This window comes from Amphibalanus amphitrite, unplaced genomic scaffold, assembly GCF_019059575.1.
Source record: "Amphibalanus amphitrite isolate SeventyFive unplaced genomic scaffold, NRLGWU_Aamphi_draft 000504F_arrow, whole genome shotgun sequence".
Taxonomy (NCBI): domain Eukaryota; kingdom Metazoa; phylum Arthropoda; class Thecostraca; order Balanomorpha; family Balanidae; genus Amphibalanus; species Amphibalanus amphitrite.
Window position 1 is genome coordinate 89,885 of NW_024881998.1, and position 20,863 is coordinate 110,747.

Below are 20,863 nucleotides of genomic sequence, written 5' to 3' on the forward strand. Positions count from 1 at the left end.
TGCTACAGGTCAGAAAGACACCAGGGCTACCCGGCTACATCCATGGAACAGACCGGTCGCCGGCCCTGGCAGTGCATTCGTCAATACTAGTTGCGTAATCGGGCGACTTGTAAGTCTTCCCGTCCACATCTACGTGCGTTACACAAATGAAACGGATACCTTATTAATGTTTGGTTTTCAGTTACTAAATGTATACCTCGGAAAATGACTACTTATATTGGATTCAGGAATCAGTGGCTGACTGGTGTTTCTCTGAAGCATATTTATTCCACGCCGCTACCTTAGGCCGATCGTCGTAAACATCATTCACCGACACATTGTTTGTGTCATGTGCCACTCTCCGCAGCGCGTGACTGACACCGTTTGTTGACAGGTGACCTCGGTACCGCCTTCTCTCCACGGTGATTGGGTCAGAGACGGACAGGAGTCACCCTCTATTTGTCCGTCGAACAGTTAGCCAACCGCGTTGCTGGCTATCGAAGCCATCATTGGGCATCAGATATATTTGTTTGTCACCAGTACTAAGTCGTTGTCTGTGGCCATCACTCGATTAATGGCAGTGGTCTCCGTCCAGTGGTCAGTGGCCACAAGGTCGCTGTCTATGCATCAATAGGTCATTGTACTTGTAAGAGATCACGATTAGACCACTGTCCGTGGTCGGTAGCCACGGGTCGCTGTATGCTTAGCCGACCCTATCTAACCCACCAGCCCCAGCGCAGGAAGCGACTCGTGTCCTGCCCGCTGGCCGCTGCCGGCGCGGCGGTGCGTGCCACTCTGCTATGACTACTCTGCGGTCAGCCCAGCTGCCAGTCCGGCCCGTGACCGCGGCTGAGCTGCGGTAACGACTCGGCACGTGTGATTTAGATATTGAGCCTGGTCAAACCAACGTTTTAGACCGCCCGTTCATTGAACAGCTATGATGACGCGGAATTACCATACGGTCGGTCATGGCGTGTAATTGTCTAAACTGGGTCAAACGACAGGGCGGCACTTCATTCATTTGACTCGTTGCTCGTACATTGTCATGGTAACGACATGCGAATTTATTGCATGGATTATTGCTATTGCAAAGGGATAATTAATATTTTTAGCCATCTTTTAACGCTGCATTATTTTGATACCGAACCCAGACATTCGAAATAACTCTTGAACACCAGAACAAATTGTGGGATAAAATTAACACCTATTGTTATTGGCATTTTTGTGCCCAGAATTGCGTTAGCTTCAGCCTACAGTCTTCAAAACTTGCCATGCATCTAATCTTGAGTTGGTCTATGAGTGTTTACTGTGTTTGTTATATAGTGTATGGGAGCTGCATAGGCCCCATTTTCGTCTGACCGGTCGGCACAGGGTGGTGCGCCAATATCGTCACCGTGCGCAGGAAGCGCGGCGCGATCGCCACGGCCCCGCCCGGTGGCGCAGCTGCGACCAGTCCGGCGCGGATGCCACCATTCATATATCGTCCGGGCGGGCGGCGGCCACGGCAGAGGTGACGTAATTACCGGTCATCGACGCCCCCACCGCCAGCACCTGTTCGGCCCCGCCCGGCGCACCAGCCCGCGCCCTACCAGCCCCCCAGCGATGACACCCTTTGATGGTATTTCATTCATCGACAGCCGGGGACAGGCTCGGACTCAGTGCGCATGCGCGCCGGCCACTGACTGACCCCCACACCGGAGGGGGTCCCTAAATGACCCCCACACCGGCCGCCAGTGGCGTGACTAAGGCCGGTTGAGGTCAGAGCCGACAAATTGGGCGGAAACACGTCTGACGTGCCGGGATGCGCCAGGTGCTCCTCTCCAATGAATGGCAAAAGTGGAATGCCTAGCGTGAGCAGCGTGGGTTTTGTGGAATGTTTCCGTGAAATTGGCTCACGAAAACGTGTTCGGTAACCAACAGGTTTCATTCAACAGTGCATGAGTTAACTATGATATTGAACAGGAGACGCTCTATAGGAAAGGGTAAAATATTTTAATTAATTGGTTAGTTACTAGTTACTAGAAAATAAACAGATATTGTTCTTCTTATATGAGTATACGTATCTCATAGCAATATAAATGGCAGGTTTTATCATGATTGGATAAAACGAAACATTACGTGCACATGAAAAATCGGTCGCTGCCAGATTTTAATTCACCTGGCGTATTCACTGTCTGGCTTGCTCGATTATCGAAACTGCGATTCACTGCCAACACATTTTGACCAGGTGTTTTGGTTCACTCTCCCGTCAGTACGAAAATGGCCGCCATTTATCTGCGCTTTGGTCGCGGTCACCCTGAAACCAGCAGTCACTGGGCAGCTGGGCACCAAGTATATTGTGCTTGTCAACTGAGAGGTAAGCATGTTGGCGCTTCCGTTGTCCGGGAAGCTTGTCTCTGGATCAGCTCTCAACTAACAGGACACTGTGCTTGCGGCTGACCGCCAGGACAGTCTACCTGTCGGCTGTCACCAATGGACATTGGACAGCTCGCACCTCGCTCCATGAACACTGGATAGGACAGCTGCCGCCTGACAGCATGAATGTTATTAAATCAGTGCCGGACTGTCCGGTCTGTTTGTCCACCTGTTCGTCTGCTCTGTCTGCTCCGTCTGTCCGTCTGTTCGTATATCAGTCTTTCCATCTATCCGTCTGTTCCGTCTGTCCTGTCTGTCCGTGTATCCGCCTGCTTGTACGTCCGTCTGACCATTTATCTGTCCGTCCATCTGTATACCCGTGTCTGTCCGTCTGTACGTCTGTCCGTCTGTCCGTCTGTCTGTCCGTCCATCTGTATATCCGTGTCTGTCCGTTTGTACGTCTGTCCGTCTGTCCGTCCGTCCGTCCGTCCGTCTGTCCGTCTGTCCGTCTGTCCGTCTGTCCGTCTGTTCGTCCACCCGCTCGTCGGTCAGTTGATCGCTCACTCATTCAACCATAGACCACCTGGTCACCACAGTCCGTGCCGCTGGCTCGCGCAGCGTATGATTTATGCACGATCGGCTCTCCACATCCGCCGGCGGTGGGGACAATTTTCAGCAAGCACGCGCCAACACTAAATGACATGACCAACAATTATCAGCGCCCTATTATATGCTCGCTGGCGCGGAGGCCTTGGCATAAAAATCTGTCTCGAATGTGTGACAGCCCGTCAGTTCAAACGTCCCGATCATGTGTGTGACGCGCGTATGGTAGCGTTGTCTGGCACCCCCGTCAGTTCCCTTTGAGCCGACACAATCTGTGCAGCCCATGAACGCGTCGGAGTGGTCTGCGGCCGTCGGTGCCAACTATCACACCTGTAATTACCACGAGGGGGACGCCGGGGGGACGTAAGGGAGGGGAGGGGACCGGAACTGCACGACGCCGGTCCAGTCATCGGCCAGAACAGTTAGACCAGATAGCATCGACCAGTTCGGTCCGGGGAGTATGGTCAGGACATGACTGCACTGGACAATAAATGTGGACTGTTGGACGTCTGCCATCCGTGATAGCTGATCTGACAAACCTCGAACGTTTCCACAGGTGATGCTTTTGCGAGAGGAAATATAGTTAGTAAAGCTGGACATGTTGGTAGAAAGAAAAGGATGGCGATGAATAAGTGTTGTGCCTCCGGATGTGTGTTGTGTTTTGTGTGTGCTTGATGTGTTTTTGTGTTCAGGTACTCACTCGAAGATGGTGAGGAAGGTCTTGCCGCAGGTGATGCACTTTTCCTTCTCCTCCTCCTCGTCGATGAGCTCCTCCTCCCGTCGCTGCTGCTCTGCCCTCTTCTCGTCGGCGCTCTCTGGCCTGTCGCCCTCTGCAACAGAGGAGGTTAGGGACTGTTCAGCGGACAGCGACTGAGTACCTCGGCCGCACACCGCGCCCGTCGTGGGATGTGAGGACCGGACTGAAGTGCTATCAGATGGTCAGTATCATTGGTCTTCTTTGTCGTGTGATATGTTTCGGTGGTACAGTTATTATGTAGTGTACCTAGTTATTATGCTCGGTGTCTCAAAGAAGTGTCAGTAATTGTGTCGTATGTGTACAAAATGTGCAGGAATGAAAAATATGTGTCCGACTTTGAACTTTCCGTCTACTATAACCGCAGGTTGTTTGAAAAGACAAACACTATTCGTTAAAATTGTGTTTTTCTATTGAAAAACAACCGGAGCAGTCCTAGCGTGATGCATAAGTTTTTCCTTTATGCTGTGAAGCCATGTAAACGTTAAATGGCGGAAAACATGTCACCTCTGGGATTCGATCCTCAAACCGTTATCTCACAGTATCAAAATGCAAGCGTCTTCTTCAAAAGATAATAAATCAACTCGACACCATACAGAAGAGCGCCGTGCCGAAAACGATCGTACCCTGGCGGACAAAGCTTTGCAACGCAAAAGCCCGCCTGCACCGCCAGAGACAAGTCCTAAGTTATGTATGGTCACTTTTCGGATTATTCTCTGGGATAATAATATCTAACTCACAAGTCCATATATTTCGGATGATATTGCTCACCCTTGGTCACTGGACAAAATAAAAACAATTACATGTATGAAAAACCACACACCAAAATTATTCCCTAGACGGGTTACATTTTTCAAAAATATATCACTTGCCAAAAAGCTAAAAGACCGTGTCAGTTTTTTGGCAAGTGATATATTTTTGAAAAATGTAACCCGTCTAGGGAATAATTCTGGTGTGTGGTTTTTCATACATGTAATTGTTTTTATTTTGTCCAGTGACCAAGGGTGAGCAATATCATCCGAAATATATGGACTTGTGAGTTAGATATTATTATCCCAGAGAATAATCCGAAAAGTGACCATACATAACTAATTTCCTGGGAAAAAATGACTTTAAAACATAACTTAACATGACTTTGATAAGTCCTAAGTTTTTAAAGGGTTTGCTGAAACGTTAGTACGAAGTAACTGGACGGGCAGGCGAGCCGGTATACGCGATTTTCGCAGCGCTTATATGCAAAGAAGATTGGTGACGTCATCAACACAAATAAAATTCATCAAGCGGCACGTGACATTATCTGTTGTTGAACAGCCAACTTCCAAAAATTCGCGTTACTTATCACTGTTGAATTACTTTACCGCATAAATGATGATGATAAATGATAAATGAATTAGTGATTCAATAATTGAATGAATGAATGAATGAATGAATGAATGAATGAATACATCAATAAATGGGCAAATGAGATGAGATGAATTGAATCAATTATCTATAATAAAGCAAAGCTCTATTATAGATAATTGTTATGGCTCTTAGGCTGCTGAAGATGACATTTGACAGAATTGATGTAACCAATTTCAAGATACTGTACACAACGGATATCCGACCACATTTGGAATATTGCATTCAAGCTGCAGGACCATACACAGCCAAAGACATTGAAACACTTGAGAAAGTACAACGTCGGGCAACAAAACTTGTCAAAGGAATTAATACCATGCCATACTCAGAACGTCTGAAGAAGCTTAAGATTCCAAGTTTTAAAGAAAGGATGCTGAGGGGTGATCTTATAGAAACTTTCAAAATCCTGACGGGAAAAGCAAATGTAGATCCAGACCAGTTCTTTGAAGTTGCTACTCAAGATAGAACGAGGGGTCATTGTTTCACGTTGAAGAAGAGGAGGTCAGCATGCTTGTTCAGGACCAAATTTTTCAGCAACAGAGTAGTGAATGTTTGGAATGGCTTGCCAGAAGAAACAGTCAAAGCTGCATCAACAAACTTGTTTAAAAATCAGCTAGATCACATATTTGCCTCTGAGACTCCCCCATGCTACTAATACTGGTCAATGGTCATGATCTGGTCATCATCAAGATTTGCTAATTATATGACGTTAAATGTGTAATGTGAAAAGTAGATGCTAGAAAACCGGCTCCCACACCCCTGCGCAAACAAGCATTCTATACCCTGGCTTAGTGCTTAGTATCCCACGCTCCCTCTCGTCTGCATATGCTCGAGTCATTGAAGACCCAAGATGAAGACTTGATACAAGACAATGAAATGGACGCAAGAATAGACATAGACAGTCCATTAATCTAAGCTTAAACTTAAAAGTAACTGTGTGCAATTTGCAAGGGAAGAAATATCGCTACCAAATATGAATTAACACCTGATAACTTATAATTTTAGTCCTCGTTTCTAAATTTTTCTGAATAAGAAAATAAAGGAAATTAATTGAACGAGTGCTTGCACATAAGTGGTCAGGAAGGAGCAGCAGTCCAAATTATCCGTAAATGGCTAGCTCTCACCCATTCCCTTGCAGAACTTGCAGCTGCACCCTGACATAAGCAGCTCCATCTCTACCCCATATCTGCCAGCTCTCCTCCCGATCTGAGTTCTGAGCGGACCTACCGTCTGTCCGGGCCGTCGACCGCTCGCCCTCCCCGACACAGCCGAGCGGCTATCACAGGCAGCTGTTGCGCCGCGAGCCACTTGACCCTACACGACCGGCGCCCTGCGAGCAGGCAATTGAGGCCCTGCGGCCGAGTGCTCAGTTAACACCACCGCCGGCCATCATTTCGCCACCTAATAACTCGGCGTCCGCCGAATCCATTTAATATTTGACGACGCTTCATAAGCCAACATATGGGCGAAATCACACAGCGCCAAGTGTAAAAGTTTGAATGGGTCAATTACTCTTCTTTGAGCGCAATTATAATCGATGAGCGCGGCGGCCAGTCGGGTTGAATCGGCCGCCGCCGCTCTGCGCCGGCCACAAAGGCGGCCAGTGGGAACGGGCCGTCGCCGCCGGGCCTCTAATGATGTGCTCTCATTGTGCCCTGCGGACGACGGACGTCGACGGGCGGAGCGGATCGATCCGTCGACGTCGACACTGCAGAAGGTGACGGAGGCGACGACCGGCCATCTCGGCTCGCCCGGTCTCATTGGCAGACAGGGACGGCAGGGATGTCACCCCTCCACGCGATGAGGCTTCATAGGACCCGAAAACGAACAGATTGTGTGCGACCTAGCGTCCTACTTCGTCAAGATGTTTTGCATATTTTACATATGTCATGCGAATGGTCACACTGCTCCGCAATAGATATTAAGCATTTGAACTTCTGCAGACGACTCGTGACTTCACCCTTTCCGACGCTGGAAGTGATGGTGAAACTTTTCGAATTTCAGTGCGAAAGGCGTTTTACTATGTCTTGATGAAGACGGTATAGTGTGAGTACCGGGTACCATCAAAGAATGCCTACAAGTATTTTTATTTTATGTGCGATAGTGCTTAACACATCCAGACTGTCTACTGTGAAGTGCTATCGGACGGTTTATATCCAGAGTGACCACTTCGCTGAAAAGAACTTCTGTAAGGATCCATTTGGTGAAAACTCATTCACTTGCTCCCGAAAGCTTTGCACACGGTGGAGTCAGCCACCATGAGACTAATGCTATGTGCTCGTAAGGCGTGAAACTACGTCACTTGTAAAGAACATTACGTATGTGTCAATGGAGAGGCTAATAGCTATAACATAAGATAGCAGCATGTTATGTGAAGCTTCAAGGTAGAAGCAGTTTTGAATGTAGTGCCAAGAAATAGTTGGAGGTACTCGAACCAGCAGTTTGTTTGAATGGTATAGTAGAATTAAAATTCCTTGCCTAAGCATGCAAGTCCAAGTAAGGCTACGTTTACGTCTGTCTCCTTCTTCGGCTTATAGCTATAGAATAACATTTTATTAGATAGTTTTACTAAAAGGAAATTTCATTAAGCATCAAGGCCGAAGGATTTACAGAAAAAAAAATGAATCAAAGTAAGAGTTCAGTCGGTGCCCCTGCCTAATGTACCATGGAAATATGCGCCTGAGGAGCCTGCGCATTTCTATCATCGCATCATCTGTCAAAAAATATTGAACGAAAGAACTTTATACTGAAAAAATGTTTTCTAAGGACAACGTAATAGGCATTACCTACAAATTGCATCGATGTAAATGTAAATCAAATTATAAAAATACCTATATAATCACCATTCACCAATCAGCTCACTGAAGCTAAAGAGAAACTGCAGCGATCAGCATGAGCCATGAGTTGAAAGGAATTTTATCCAAACGATTCAATAACATTTTGTTTACGTGCAAGTTTGCAGAGCCTAATGAGGCTATTTAATATTGCACAAGCTCACTACTTCAATGCAGTTGTACTAATAAGACTGAATACAAATAAATTTCAGTCAATAAAGAGATGACGCCGGACAGCCCCAGTCCGCACCTATTTACAGTTCTCTCTCTGTGCACCTGCGCCGTCGTCCGTGTCCTACCTGATCCCTGGTGGGTGTCGAGATGGTCCGCTCTCGGCAGAGTGGGCAGAGGAGCCGGGGTCACTCTCACAGAGAGGAGCTGTCCCGGTACCAGCGGTCAGGTCTCCGGTCCACTCTCTGCCACCATCGATCCGCCATTGAGTGAGCGCACCTTTTGGTGATTCCAGTGATTTACTCCCATCGGGGCAGGTGATTCCGTACGGTCTCTGACAGAGGTGTGGGTGGCCGGCGGCCCCGGCAGACAGGGAGCACGTGCCCGCGCGCCGGCCGCCCCCGCCGCGCCCCGCCGCCCCCGCGCGCTCCGACCATTGTCCCATAGTTGTTAACATGGTGGTCATTAGCAGACCGGTGGGTATTTGAAGTGCGCTCGGCTCTCGCGCCGTGCACCGGTGCAGTGTCAGAGAGTGTACTGGAGCGCCACCGGCGGGGATTGTCATCCGGCGGGTCCACTTTTTGGCGCCACTCGGAATGCCGCGCTGTGATTGGCTGAGAGCTCTCTGTGGGTTCAGAGTCGCAAGCTGGGCTACAGGGCACCAGTCAGATGAAACAGGGACGATTGCGGCTCGGTAGTCATCATTGGTGCTATGCATGCTGCAAATAGCATCTTTAGGTATTTTAGAAATGATTTGGAATTTAATAAAATGAAGACCGTAAGAAAAACTTTACCAAGGGGACGAGAATCAAAAGTCCTACGAATGACGAACGGTTTGAAAAAAGAAATACATTTGTTTAATCAAATCATTGGTTGGTTTAGCACAAAAATAGCCGTCCACTAATTTATTTAAGAGCCAGTTTCTGTGAATGAAACCTGAGCTAATTATAGGTACAGAAGCCTTTGTCTAAATGTCGTAGGGGTTATTTCGCCAAAAAACTGACCGCAGAAAGGGTTTCATTGTACTGGGAATGACGCCTTTCCCTCTCAATACAATAAGCGCAGACGACATGACTCAATTCATTGGCAGATTAATTGATCTCACTTATTGCTCAGAAACTTGAATTGTCAGTGTCCGTATTAACCCTCGCCGGCCGAGGGGGGGGGGCGGGTGCCGCCCCCCATAGGGTTTTTTCGCGATAGCTCCGAACACGCTGGCGATAGAGAGCTGAAACTTGGCATACTTGACCTTTGATCCAAGCCGCATCTTTTGACACCAACCGCATTTTTGGGTCAGGTCAGGTCACTGACCTATGACGTCATAAGCGAACCTCTGCACGGTCTTCAGATGTCGCAACTTCGCAACGCCCTCACTGCCAGAGGAGATGTCACAGGGAAATGAAACTTGCAGGATCTAGTATCCATTATAAGTCTCACAACTTGTTTATCTCGGATTTTTCCTAAAGGTCATATGAGGTCAGGTCATTTTCGTGACCTCACCATTATAAGTCAATGGGGAAAAATGAAAACTGCTATTCTGGCGTCGGGAACGATCTCCAACTATCTCAAGCACACAGAATCATGATTTGATGCACTCCTTGCAAGGTAAGTTGCGTCACTTTTGCAATGTTGACCTTGCGTGACGTCATTTATGACGTCATCAAGGTCATATTAGTTTTTCGTCAATAACTCCCGACCAAATTGAGCTAGCGAGTCGAGAAAGCCACCAATGGACTCAGGAAGACCTAACGAATCGAATGATATGCGACATGACCTCTTTCGACCAACTTCGTGACCTGGGGGTGCTGACCTGACCTTGACCTAAGGTCAACACCCTAAGTTGACCTGACCCGAACAAAAAGTATATCATTCGACGCGCCTGAGTAAGGCGAACACGATGCTGCCAAAATCGCGGCTCTGCGGCCGTTTTTTGCGAAGTTATTCACCAAAAACTGAACCGTACCCTGGGCACTTGACCTGACCTCAGAGGTCACCGGTTGACCTAGGACCTTAAAATTGGGTACCAATCTCTGCGTCTCGTAACGGCGCACACGCTCGTTTTTTCCGCGACGCGCTAGCTCCACCAGGGGCGAAACGGCGAGGGGGGGTCATACCCCCCCCCCCCCCCTCGGCCGGCGCGTATGTAGAAAACCAATAGGTCCGGCGAGGGTTAAGCTAGCTCAGTATATGTAACTCCTTGATTGCAGTATATGTAACTCTGATTGTTTTGTTGATGAAGATCGATTGAAAAACATACAAATCTAGGGATTAACGTAGAAAAGTTAATGACTGTTTTACATCTCATGCGTTTAGTTTCAATTAGTTTCCCAGCACACGCTTGTGTGCTTGGTATTCTAATATGCAAATGGCACTAAATTGTGATGTTGAGAGCCCCATGGTGAATCAAAAAAGGTATTAATCGACGCTGAGGAGTGTCATGCTTCCCAATATATTGTCTCATTTCCTTTGTGTCCTCGGTTTCGATTCTTTATACGTTACTGTGCAATTCATAGAAAGCTGTTTCCAATAAAAGTTAGGTTTTCTTTATATGCAAGGAAGTGAGGAAATGATAAGAACTCTTAAATTCCGGACGATGCGGGAGAGCAAATATACCGCTTAGGTATGACTCGTTTGGCTCTACCAGTGGTTTAAAATAATTATTTAATATCTACTCACTCAAGAAAACTACCTGTTTTATCTTGTACCATTCTCAAGCAAACGTTGCAAATCGCAAAAGCCCAGAAGTCGACGCCATCAGTTTCACTGTCCCTAGACTGCCGCAGTCTATGGGCACAGCCCCCTTGTCGTCCCATTTCCTGCGGCTCGGTCCTCTGACAGCGTCACCCCATTCGCCGGCGGCGGCGTCCCCACAACGGCCGGGACCACAAAAACGGCTCCCCGGTCGCATTCCTGCGCGGCGTCGGCCGTCGGCCCATCTGTCGCCGGCGGCGGTGACCGGTCAGCCGGCGGCGCCGCGCCGCGCCGCACCTCGCTGCGCCGCGCCACAAAGCGCGCACGTGCCGGCGCTTCCTGCTCTTTATGCGACTGTCAGTGGCGAGGCGTGTTTGTGTTCTACGCGGTGGCGGACGTGGCCGCGCGAGAGGTGCGCCCGCCAGTGACGCCGCGTGATGGCCGAGTGACGCGTCACACTGGGCGGCGGACGCGTCACGTCGGCACTCTGTGGGGCCGTCTGCGGTCGACACGGCCGCTGAGTTTTGCGAGCTGGGTCGGGTGTTATAAATCGCGGTGGCACTCATCCTCACGGTAGCGCCAGTCACGTTCATGTCACGGTTTGATTCAGGAGCACCGCGCGCATGGCACGCCTCGCGGCTACCGGCAAACGGACCGCGGTGGGCGCGTCTGCTCCGACGCCGCGCGGCACGGACCGGTGGCTTGGCGGGCGCGAGCTAAAACACGGCGCCCATTAGTGACCACGCGTCGGCGAATTGGACGCCCTCCTGGGTGTCACCGGCGCCCCTCGAGGGGCCAACGAGAGCATGACCGGGCGTGATCGGCGACCCCCGCCGGACGACAGGGAAGAGCGTCCTTTTCCGCCGCCTGCCCGGTCGCCAGAGAGCCCACCACGCCCGCCGCTTCCGACATCGCGCGGCGCGTCCGCGCGCGTTTTTTCGACACTTCCCGCGTGACGCCCGGACCATGCGAGTAACATGGACATTCCAAAAAAGCCGATTGGCCGTGATTACATTGCGATTAGGGCGCGCGCTCAGCTGTCGGTGGCCGCTTCCGACGCGCCGGTTTTATTGGTTTCCTCCTGACTTCCGGAGAGGGACGGGCCGGAGCGGAGGGCCCCGAGGGACGGCTGCGACCGGGGCGCTACACGGCATCGGAGCACGCACGGCCCAGCTGCCGGCCGGCCGGCCAACCGGAACAGGCTGCAACGGACGTCCGAGCGGACCGAGCCCGAGCGACGCCACCGTGAATGGTCGCCGGTGACGCGGCGGAGGGGGATCTGGTCAGCGCTCAGGCCACGTCGCGCTGCGGCCTGTCGGTGCGACCTCCCGGCCCCGCGCCCCGCCGAGTCAGACCCACAGCCGGAGTCAGTTAGCGCGCGGCAAAAAACGGGCGCGGTGACGCGCGGTTCGATGACGAATCAGGCGTGGTGTGATTACCGGCCTGAAAGGGCTGCTTGCCGGCGACGTAATGACCGCGCCGGCGGCGGCCACCTGCGCCGTGCTAACGGGCCGCCGCCGCGGGCCCCGCCGCCCCCTGTCCATCACTGCATGCGCCGCGGAGCAGTGATAAAGGGTGGGCGACTGAGCGCGGCCGCACACACCGGTCGCTGTCTCCGGCACAGAGGTCTCCGGGCAGCGCCGACCGCCGGAGACCGACGCACGTCCGCAGGTACCAATTTGGTCCGACAGCCGGCACCATTCCGACCGTCACGCCCGCGTCGCTAGAGATCATTTTCTCTGATTTATGATGGGCGCTTGGACGGTCGCGACGCCCGCGCGACAGGCGACAGCCGACGCGGTGATTTATTTTAATCGGTTATCATCTGTCGGTGAATGGAGCCGGCAACAATAAATCCATTACCGGATAGACAATGATGGAGTGAGTCGGAGTGCGGCGCGCGCCGCCCCCGCGCTCAGATCGTCGGCATCGATGGAGGAGGCGGCCGGCGGACGACGCGGCCGTCAGCCACAAATGATGCCGCGTCACAGTCGTCCGTTGGCGGTGCAAGCTGTGCTTTCCAGCCGGCCGACACGGTGGCACAGGACAACAGAGCCGACATTACGGTGGAATGGCCGGCCGACTACCGCCGCCGCGCCGGACAATGGGGCTGACATCCAGCGGGCAGCCGACACTGATAATGCACGGTTTGAGCGGCCGGCTAATGCCACCCGAGGTGCCACACGTAATGATCCGGCCCGGCCCGGCTGGGACGCATATTTCACCGCCCGGGGGTAATGGGAGGCGCCGCGGCACAGCGCTGTACAGCGCGGAGGAGGGGTCGAGTCATGATTCAACCGGTCTGAGTACCGAGCGGTGACACGACTTCGCTTTTGTGCCGCGCCACTAAACAATGCCTCCCGACAGTATTGATTTTGAGACCCAATAGCACTTCGTGGTCATCTACATTTAGGTCAAGTCAGAATATGAATCACGCTAGGCATGAAAGAGTATTTGTGTAATGTCCATGCCATGTCGGTGTCAGAAATATTCGCAAGCAATGGGGCTCACCTGAGTTATCAATGGCCGAATCGTTCAGTTTGTTAAAGAGTATGGGAACCTTCTTTCCCAAAAGAAGCTCGGTACCAGGCTCGATGTCCACCAGAGTCTCATAATAAATCTGAAGAAACAGTGACATAGGTTAGTCAAACATGTGTTAAAAAATGTTTTACTTTGCTCCGGTAGCAATTAAGTCATACCTATACGGAGATGAAAAGGGTAAAATTACGTCAATGCTTTTGCCAAGTCAGAAACAGACATTCTGGTGAGAAGTTAATGGCAGGCAGGAAAAATTATAAATTCGTTTCATCACATAGGAAGCGTTTCCTTTCTACGTTCTACTCATTTTACTTGCTGCTTTGAACAGAATAACGTTACTTGTTCTGGCACTCGCATAACGTGGAAATAATATCATTTCTCACCGATCCAAACAGAAGAATGTGCTGCACATTCTGCTGCGACAGATCCGAGGCCGACGCGACGAACCTCAGCCAGTTACCGAACTCACTGCCGTCCAGGTAGCTCTTCATATCGGTGCCGGGAGTGGCGATCTGCAGAAAGGAGAGTTCGATGTGTTAGGTTATTCACACAATGAGTGTTCTGTTATATTGGAAGACCGAGCTGGAGAGTGAGACAGAGACGCAAGTCCCGCACGTCTCATTTAAATATAATGCATGTAGCTATTGTTCAATAAAAAAGAAAATTTTCTATCGTATGAACAAGATTCTGCGATAAAGATCTGATCGGGACAGCAGCAGTGCAAAATGAATCGTATATCCGTCGTTTTAGAACAACGGCCACTATGGGGCCGGGCCGCCGGCGGCACCCCGCCGCGTTAAGATTCACTAAGTGTAGTCGTTCGTCTCCTGCTAACGCCAGATATTGAGTGCGCTCCCCGCCAGTAAAGTGTTCTAAAAGGCCCTGTCATACGCTCGAATAAATTCGGTACGTCCAAAAGAAATCGATTTCCGGAGGTGGCGGCGCCGCGCACAGCGAGGCGGCAGCCCAAGACGTTAGTGCGGCGAAGGCCGGCAGATGGCAGGCCGATCGGCGCCTGAACGCCGACTGTGCCGCAAGACAGGGTTGCTACCGGCACAGCCTAACAAGAGTAATTAGTCCGCGTAATGGACGAGATGGCATGAAAGGGGCATATTGCTAGTGGTTCAGAGCGAGCGAGCGCAGCGAGCGAAGCGAGTCTTTTCAATATAACGGAAAAATCTCAGTATGAGCGGCCCGGCCCGGCCCGGCCCGGCCCGGCCCGGCCTGTAACGCTTTTGAGAGGCTTATATCTCAGCAACCGCTGGACCGATTGGCCTGCGGTCTTTTTTGCTGGGTAGCCCCATCCCTTCTACCCCGTAATTGACTACTTTTGATACATCTCAGTGACCGTCGTGGCACGTGCCACGTGAAAAGTCAAGGGTGTTCAAGCTGTTTTGCAAAAGTAGTGATTTTGAGAGGCTCATATCTCAGCAGCCGCTTGGGCGATTGACTTGCGGTGATTTTTATAGGGTAGCTGCATCCTTTTTACCAAAAATAGGATACTCTCGATGCATGTGGGTCACCCCCAGTGCACGTGCAAAATACAACAATAAGAGGTGTCAAATTTGTTCCCATTTTAATAACTCGGTAATTACTTGGGCGATTTCGCTGAAACTTGGCATACAGGTAGGCACCCACCAGGCAATGCATTCCCATGTGTTGCGGTTAAGGTGCTACTGCACGTGCGCACGTGCAGAGGGCGCTTCCAGATCTCGAGAACGGCTGGGCCGATTGCGCTCAAATTTGGTACACGGTTGGAGACCGGTTAGTAGGGTGCCGTGCAATAGTCAGTTTGGACCCCGTTTGCACGTGCGCACGTGCAGAGGGCCGCTTCCAGATCTCAGGAACGGCTGGGCCGATTGCGTTCAAATTTGGTACACCGCTAGCGACCGGTTAGAAGGGTGCTTTGCGCAAGCCCGTTGACCTCGCCCTTCCGCACGTGCAGGGCTCACTACCTCGCTCGCTCGTTCTTCGCCCAAAAGGCGTTTTACTGGTCTATTGATTTAAGGTAATGCATTTGGCATTGAAGCTGAAAGTGTAGTGACTGTGAGCCACATGTTGTATTCGGTAAGGCAAACGAGCAACACAAGCTTCTTAGCTATTTTAAAATGCTTGCAGGGACCCGACGCTGGATTATGTTATGAGCGCATGACTTCCTTTATCTGATTGATTGATGATTGTCGCATGTTTTGACTATGTTTTACACGGCTGTTGCTGATGTTATCTAAAGTGTCGTATATAGTCAGAGCACCCTACCGCATATTTTATCATAAGGAGAGACGGTCATTATTCATCGGCGCCGCGCGTCTGTTGCTGATTATTAGCCGTGTATCCGACAATGGGGCACAAACAACCGCTCCCGACACGACCGATCAAATCAGCGGCTTCTGTGTGCGGCGTAACAGCGCAATCGACGCGCTGTCTGCGGCTTTACCTATCAGGCGGCACGTGCTTCTCGACAGGGGTCCGCCGAGCCGGGGAAGGGGCATCCGGCGCCGGCGACCCCTTCAATGGGTACCGCACAATGTCAGACATAATGTTGTGATTTATGTACAAAAAGGCGGGCGCACAGAATACAATGATTATTTGGTTGGCGCGCTGCGCGCTCGCGGCATTGTTGGCAGTAACGGCTCCGCGGCAGTCGGCACAGTCGGACCGATTGTGGCCGGCCGGCCGACAAAAATGACGCCACCCTCGCGGTCCGCGTACGCGGCAATTGAGTGATGCTATCGGCGACTGCCCAGCGGTGGGCGTCAAGCCACAATGACTGTGTCCGCGCTGTGGGCGCACACAGCTGCTGCCGACTAGGAGTTGCCAGGTATCTGATCACACTCCCAAAGTTTAGTTGGACGATTTATATGCGGGCTCTTTCCGCCTTTCGGTTTTGTGTTTCAACTCATGATTAATTTCCTCCTCATTTATTATCAGCGCAGGGGCGTGAATCGATGCAGCTAGCTCAAATAGCATAAGGCGTAAAATTATGGCTAGTAAAATATAACCGTATTTGTCAGTCTCTTTTCAAAGTCCGTTTTTTTTTTTTGTCATAAAGTTCGCGTAAAAAAAAGCTGTTCCAGCGCTCATCTATTCTACTTCAAAGTCTCTCTTCCTTCTTCTTCCTCCATCTGCCTTCTCCTTCCTTTTTCTTCCTTTCTCTTCTTTCTTGCCCTCCTTATCGCCTCTCTCTCTCCCTCTCCTCTCTCTATCTCTCTCTCTCCCTCTCTCTCTCTCTCTCTCTCTCTCTCTCTCTCTCTCTCTCTCTCTCTCTCTCTCTCTCTCTCTCTCTCTCTCTCTCTCTTTCCGCCGCGCAATACCGCTCCCACCATACCATCTCAGCCAAGATGGCGGCCATCCTCGCGACGGCGCTATCGCCGCGAGCGCAGCGTGATGCGCCATTTGAGGCCATTAGTGGCGCGCGGCGGTGATTGCGGCGCGGTGTCGTCGTCGGCGGCGACTCAATGGCGCACCCCGCCGCCGGCTGCTCTCGTCTCGTCTGACTGATGGTCGGCGACAAAATGGATAACCCATGTTGTCGTTCGGCGGCCTGAGAGAGGAACCCCGAGCTGCGGCTGGGCCGGGAGGTAAGATGGCGAGCTGCATCACTGGCAAGGAGAGCTGACGGGCTGGCGAAGGGAGAGGCAGAGTGGGAGGGCTGGGGAGAGAGGGCAGCGACCCAGTGTCGGAGAGGTCGGCACACCGACCACAGAGCAGAAGAGAAGGGAGAGAGGTTCGGTAAAGAGCAGCAAGGAACGAAGGGAGGGTGGGATAAGAAGGCCGCGCCGTCGGATGGAGAGGGGCGTCAGGTTTAATGGCGGCCCTATAGACGAGAGTGTTGGGGTGGGGTCGGGGTCCAGTACCGCTGGACGCGAGGCGGGGCGGAGTTCAGCACCACTGCTACCAACCGGAATGTCGGCGAGGCATTGTGCTCGCCTTCTCAGGAAAGCTGAACCACGGGCAGACTGCTAACCAGACCGACAGTAAAACCAGATTGGATCTCATGTCCGAGACGAGATGGGTGAGACGTGAGCACTTCGCGTCAATAACAGCTGGTCAGGAGGGCGTGCGGATCATGGTCCGAGCTTTAAGAGGGGTAGAAAGTTAAATCAGTAACGTCTAACTCTCGAAAACAAAGGAGAAATAAAATTCACATATATGCGTCGATCACAGAAGAACGTGCATGGTTCGATATAGGTGTGTACTTATGCTTATTGCATAAAAAGGAGGATGTGTTGCCTTTGTGATTTTAGACAGTAGCTTGAGTTCATTTTCTGTAACCTGTTTTTTGTTGATACCTTCTGGTGTTATCTATCAATGAACAGGAGTAGTATCATGGATTGTATTGTAAGTCTCTCCCAATGCAGTATGCACAGTCCAAGCCGGTCCCGCTGCTGCGGACAAACGGTTCCCAAGTGAGATGGCGCTATTTGAACAGCGCTGCAATGGCCGGAGATCGCCAGTAACAATGACCAGCCGCCCCTCTGACCAGCACCACCGGACCCCCCTCCCCGCCCCCCCCCCCCTCTCCCCCTCAGCTCGGCAGCGAACCGGCGCGCCAATCGCAGCCGGCCCATTCAAACGCGGCCACTAAATTATTAACGACGCCGGCTGGAATCACGGCTGTGCGGTCCGCTCGGCAGGCGGACAGATGTAGCGACGCCGAGCGAGGCTGTGCTCCATCGGAACCATCGCCGGCGCTCACCGGCGAGCACGCCAGCCGCATTAATGTTGCATGGCGGCGTCACAAAGCGAGCCGGCGCCGCTGACCACGCAGATAATTAAACACGAGCCGGATCGCCCGGCCCTCCGCCGACTGTCAGCCGGAGAAAAAATCGGCCGGCACGCGAGCCGCGATTCGTGGCCGGATTTGTTTGAAATCGCGCTGAGCCCTCGCGCTAGAGTGACGCGGTTGCATGCGCGCGACGGTTGAGAGCACACCGAATAATGGCCAGAGTCAATAGCTGAATGGATTAGCGATAACCGTGAGCTGGGGTTGTGTAATGATGATCCTGGGGGTGAGCAATGCACCACTGTCTAATCCAGGCGATATCCTGGCATTGGAAATGCTTGGAGGCCTCTGTCGAAATCGGAAATCGGCAGTATACCAAAGCGATTAAGCTTGTTAACTGAATGATTTTGATAAAACAATTATTGGGTATCTATCAGCTACAGCTATATTACTTGAAATAGTAAATTAATTCCTTCTCATCAGAGAAACGTGGAGAGTTCATTTAAGACTTCAACTGAAAATTGTTTTTACTAAGCGAGAAAAGAAGTTCTTTTTTGCACGCCTACTGCAGGCACCGTAAACTCGTCTGAGCGCCTTTGGCTGTCGTGAGTGTCACTTCTCACTCCCTTATATCATTATCTGGAGCTCCGAGGACATTCAGCCGGACGGTCCGGCGCCACGCTCCTCTCCGCACCTCACCTCTGACCCTCACCGTCAGGAAGAGAGGCCGGCACGCTCCGCCGCCTCGCGCGCCCACAGGATGCAACCCTTTGACGTCGCATTGTGGTCGCGCCGAGACTAATTCAACGACAATGCGCCGTATGCGCCACTAATGGCCCGTCCGCGCCGGCCTCGCCGCACGCCGGAAACAGCTCCGCCAGCGGCGGCACGTGCTCCGAGCGGCGGCGGTGGTGACGGGGCCGGCGGTGGTAGCGGCTATTGTAGCCCTCCCGGCGGGCGGCGGCCGGCCGGTCGGCAGTTTATCTCCGTCCCAGGACCGGTTCCGGTTCCGACCCCGGGTCACGCCACATCGGCCCCGGAAGACAGAGGTGTCGCTGATGGCGCCGGCAGAGTACCGAGAGCAGGGAGAGAGCGGAGGAGCGGACGATGGGAGCGCCGATCGTCGACAGACGCTGAGTGAGTGAGCCGGCTCCGGCGGACGGTGACGCCAAACGACCGAGTGCACTTGTGGGGCGGCCGCGGCGGGCGAGAGAGTCGGCATTAGTGGCTATTATGGCCGGCCGGCTCCCCCGACCGGAGCCGACACTGTGACGAGCGGCTCAGGGGAGGAGCTCGCTAATTAACTGCGCGTGGGAACCGCCTTTGATGTTGATTTGGGATTATGTCGTGTTTGGCGGCACCCTGTCGTCGATGGGGAGCACTCAGCAGCGCTTAGGAAACCCCACAGGCTGTAATCACTAATCAAACCAGTTGAGTAGCCGGGGCTTCCTCTGATATCGCGAAAACACCAACAGGGGCAGATGGTATTGATCAGGTATTGGACGATCAGCTTCTGAAGTCAACTGACGATAGAGCATTATTATTGCGCACATGTCCTTTTCTCCTAGAACGATGGAAGGTAAAGTGATAAGCTGATAACAACTTGCCTGCTTCTTTAGAGACAAATGCGTCCAAATCAAATCTGTACAGAATGATATGTGACGAAAAAAGTATCGGATAGGTATATACGAAAAAAAAAACTATCAACAATGCACACCCACGCCGAGATAGGCGTAGAACAAAGTTTGCTTTCTCTCTCTACGATGCAACAGTGGCCGTGTTCAACAGCCAGCAGGCCGTGAGTCCATAGCGATCCGGTCATGATTCCGCCGCGATCCGGTCATGATTCGGCCGTGATTCGGGTCACAATACACGGGCACGTGGTACGCCGCCGGCTCTCCGACCTCGCAGCAAATCACGTCGGAAGCCCATTATTTCGGATTGGCGGGCAGATTCCATTGATAAAACAAACAGACCATCTGCCGGTGCGCGGTCAGTGCGCTCGCCGGTAATCATCGTGCCGCGCTGGTAATAACGGGTCCATATCGGGCCACATCGGCAGCTGACAGTGTTCAGCGGACGGGGAGGGGAAGAGGGGGCGCCGCTGGACCGCTGCGAACCAAAGCGGACCACAGCGGACCATAGCGGACCGCGCCGGACCGCGGCTCAGAGGAGGCAGTGAAGCGGGACCGGCAGTTCGAGCTGATAGTTCACCCCAGCGACAACAGGTGGCAGCACATGGTAGTTACCTGTCCGACCGCGCTGCACCTGGACGACACCTGGTGAGTTTTGTTCGAACTACACGCTGCCTGAGGTCCGTTTCACACTAAAGCGCTGGAACGCGCTGGTGTCGGCAAAGCAGAAACAAACTCCTCTCGAAATAGCATTTATCGTTAAATTTATCGTCAAAAGCTAATTCCGATGAAATTTCATTTCAAAATCAGAAGGTAGAGCTAACTGCGGACCAGCTGTAACTCTGCAAGGGTTCGTAGGAAGGTAGGTGAAAAAAGACCTAGCCCATGTGTCCGGACTGGAATACTCTGGTGGTGACAAGGTTACATCCTGAATCGACTCTGAACCGACTCAGGAGTCCGCACCGACTGGGGTCCGCTGGTCGACTCGGTGCCGGCGCCGTCAGAGGACAGGAAGTTTGCTCCGGCCGTGTCGGTCGGCTCTAACCACCGTGTCAACAGGTCGGCGGCCCGACCGACACGGGCGCCGGATGCCGCCCCCGCTCCCGCCCCCGCCGCCGCCGCCGCCGCCGCCCGAGAAACGACGGGAAGTGTGCGCCCGCTCGTCAAATCTTATCACGCC

At 52.1% G+C, this 20,863-nt stretch overlaps 1 protein-coding gene across 1 annotated transcript in view; it reads right to left on the minus strand.

Moving 5' to 3' along the window:
* The window catches only part of LOC122392868 (histone-lysine N-methyltransferase MECOM-like), a 56,502-nt gene that overhangs the window by 3,005 nt on the left and 32,634 nt on the right, over positions 1 to 20,863 (minus strand). The window contains exons 4-6 of the mRNA XM_043388203.1: positions 13,710 to 13,838; positions 13,300 to 13,408; positions 3,638 to 3,767 (exon numbers count right to left, since the gene is read on the minus strand). Of these exons, the coding sequence (XP_043244138.1) occupies positions 3,638 to 3,767; positions 13,300 to 13,408; positions 13,710 to 13,838 (368 nt within the window). The remainder of the gene's footprint in view (positions 1 to 3,637; positions 3,768 to 13,299; positions 13,409 to 13,709; positions 13,839 to 20,863) is intronic.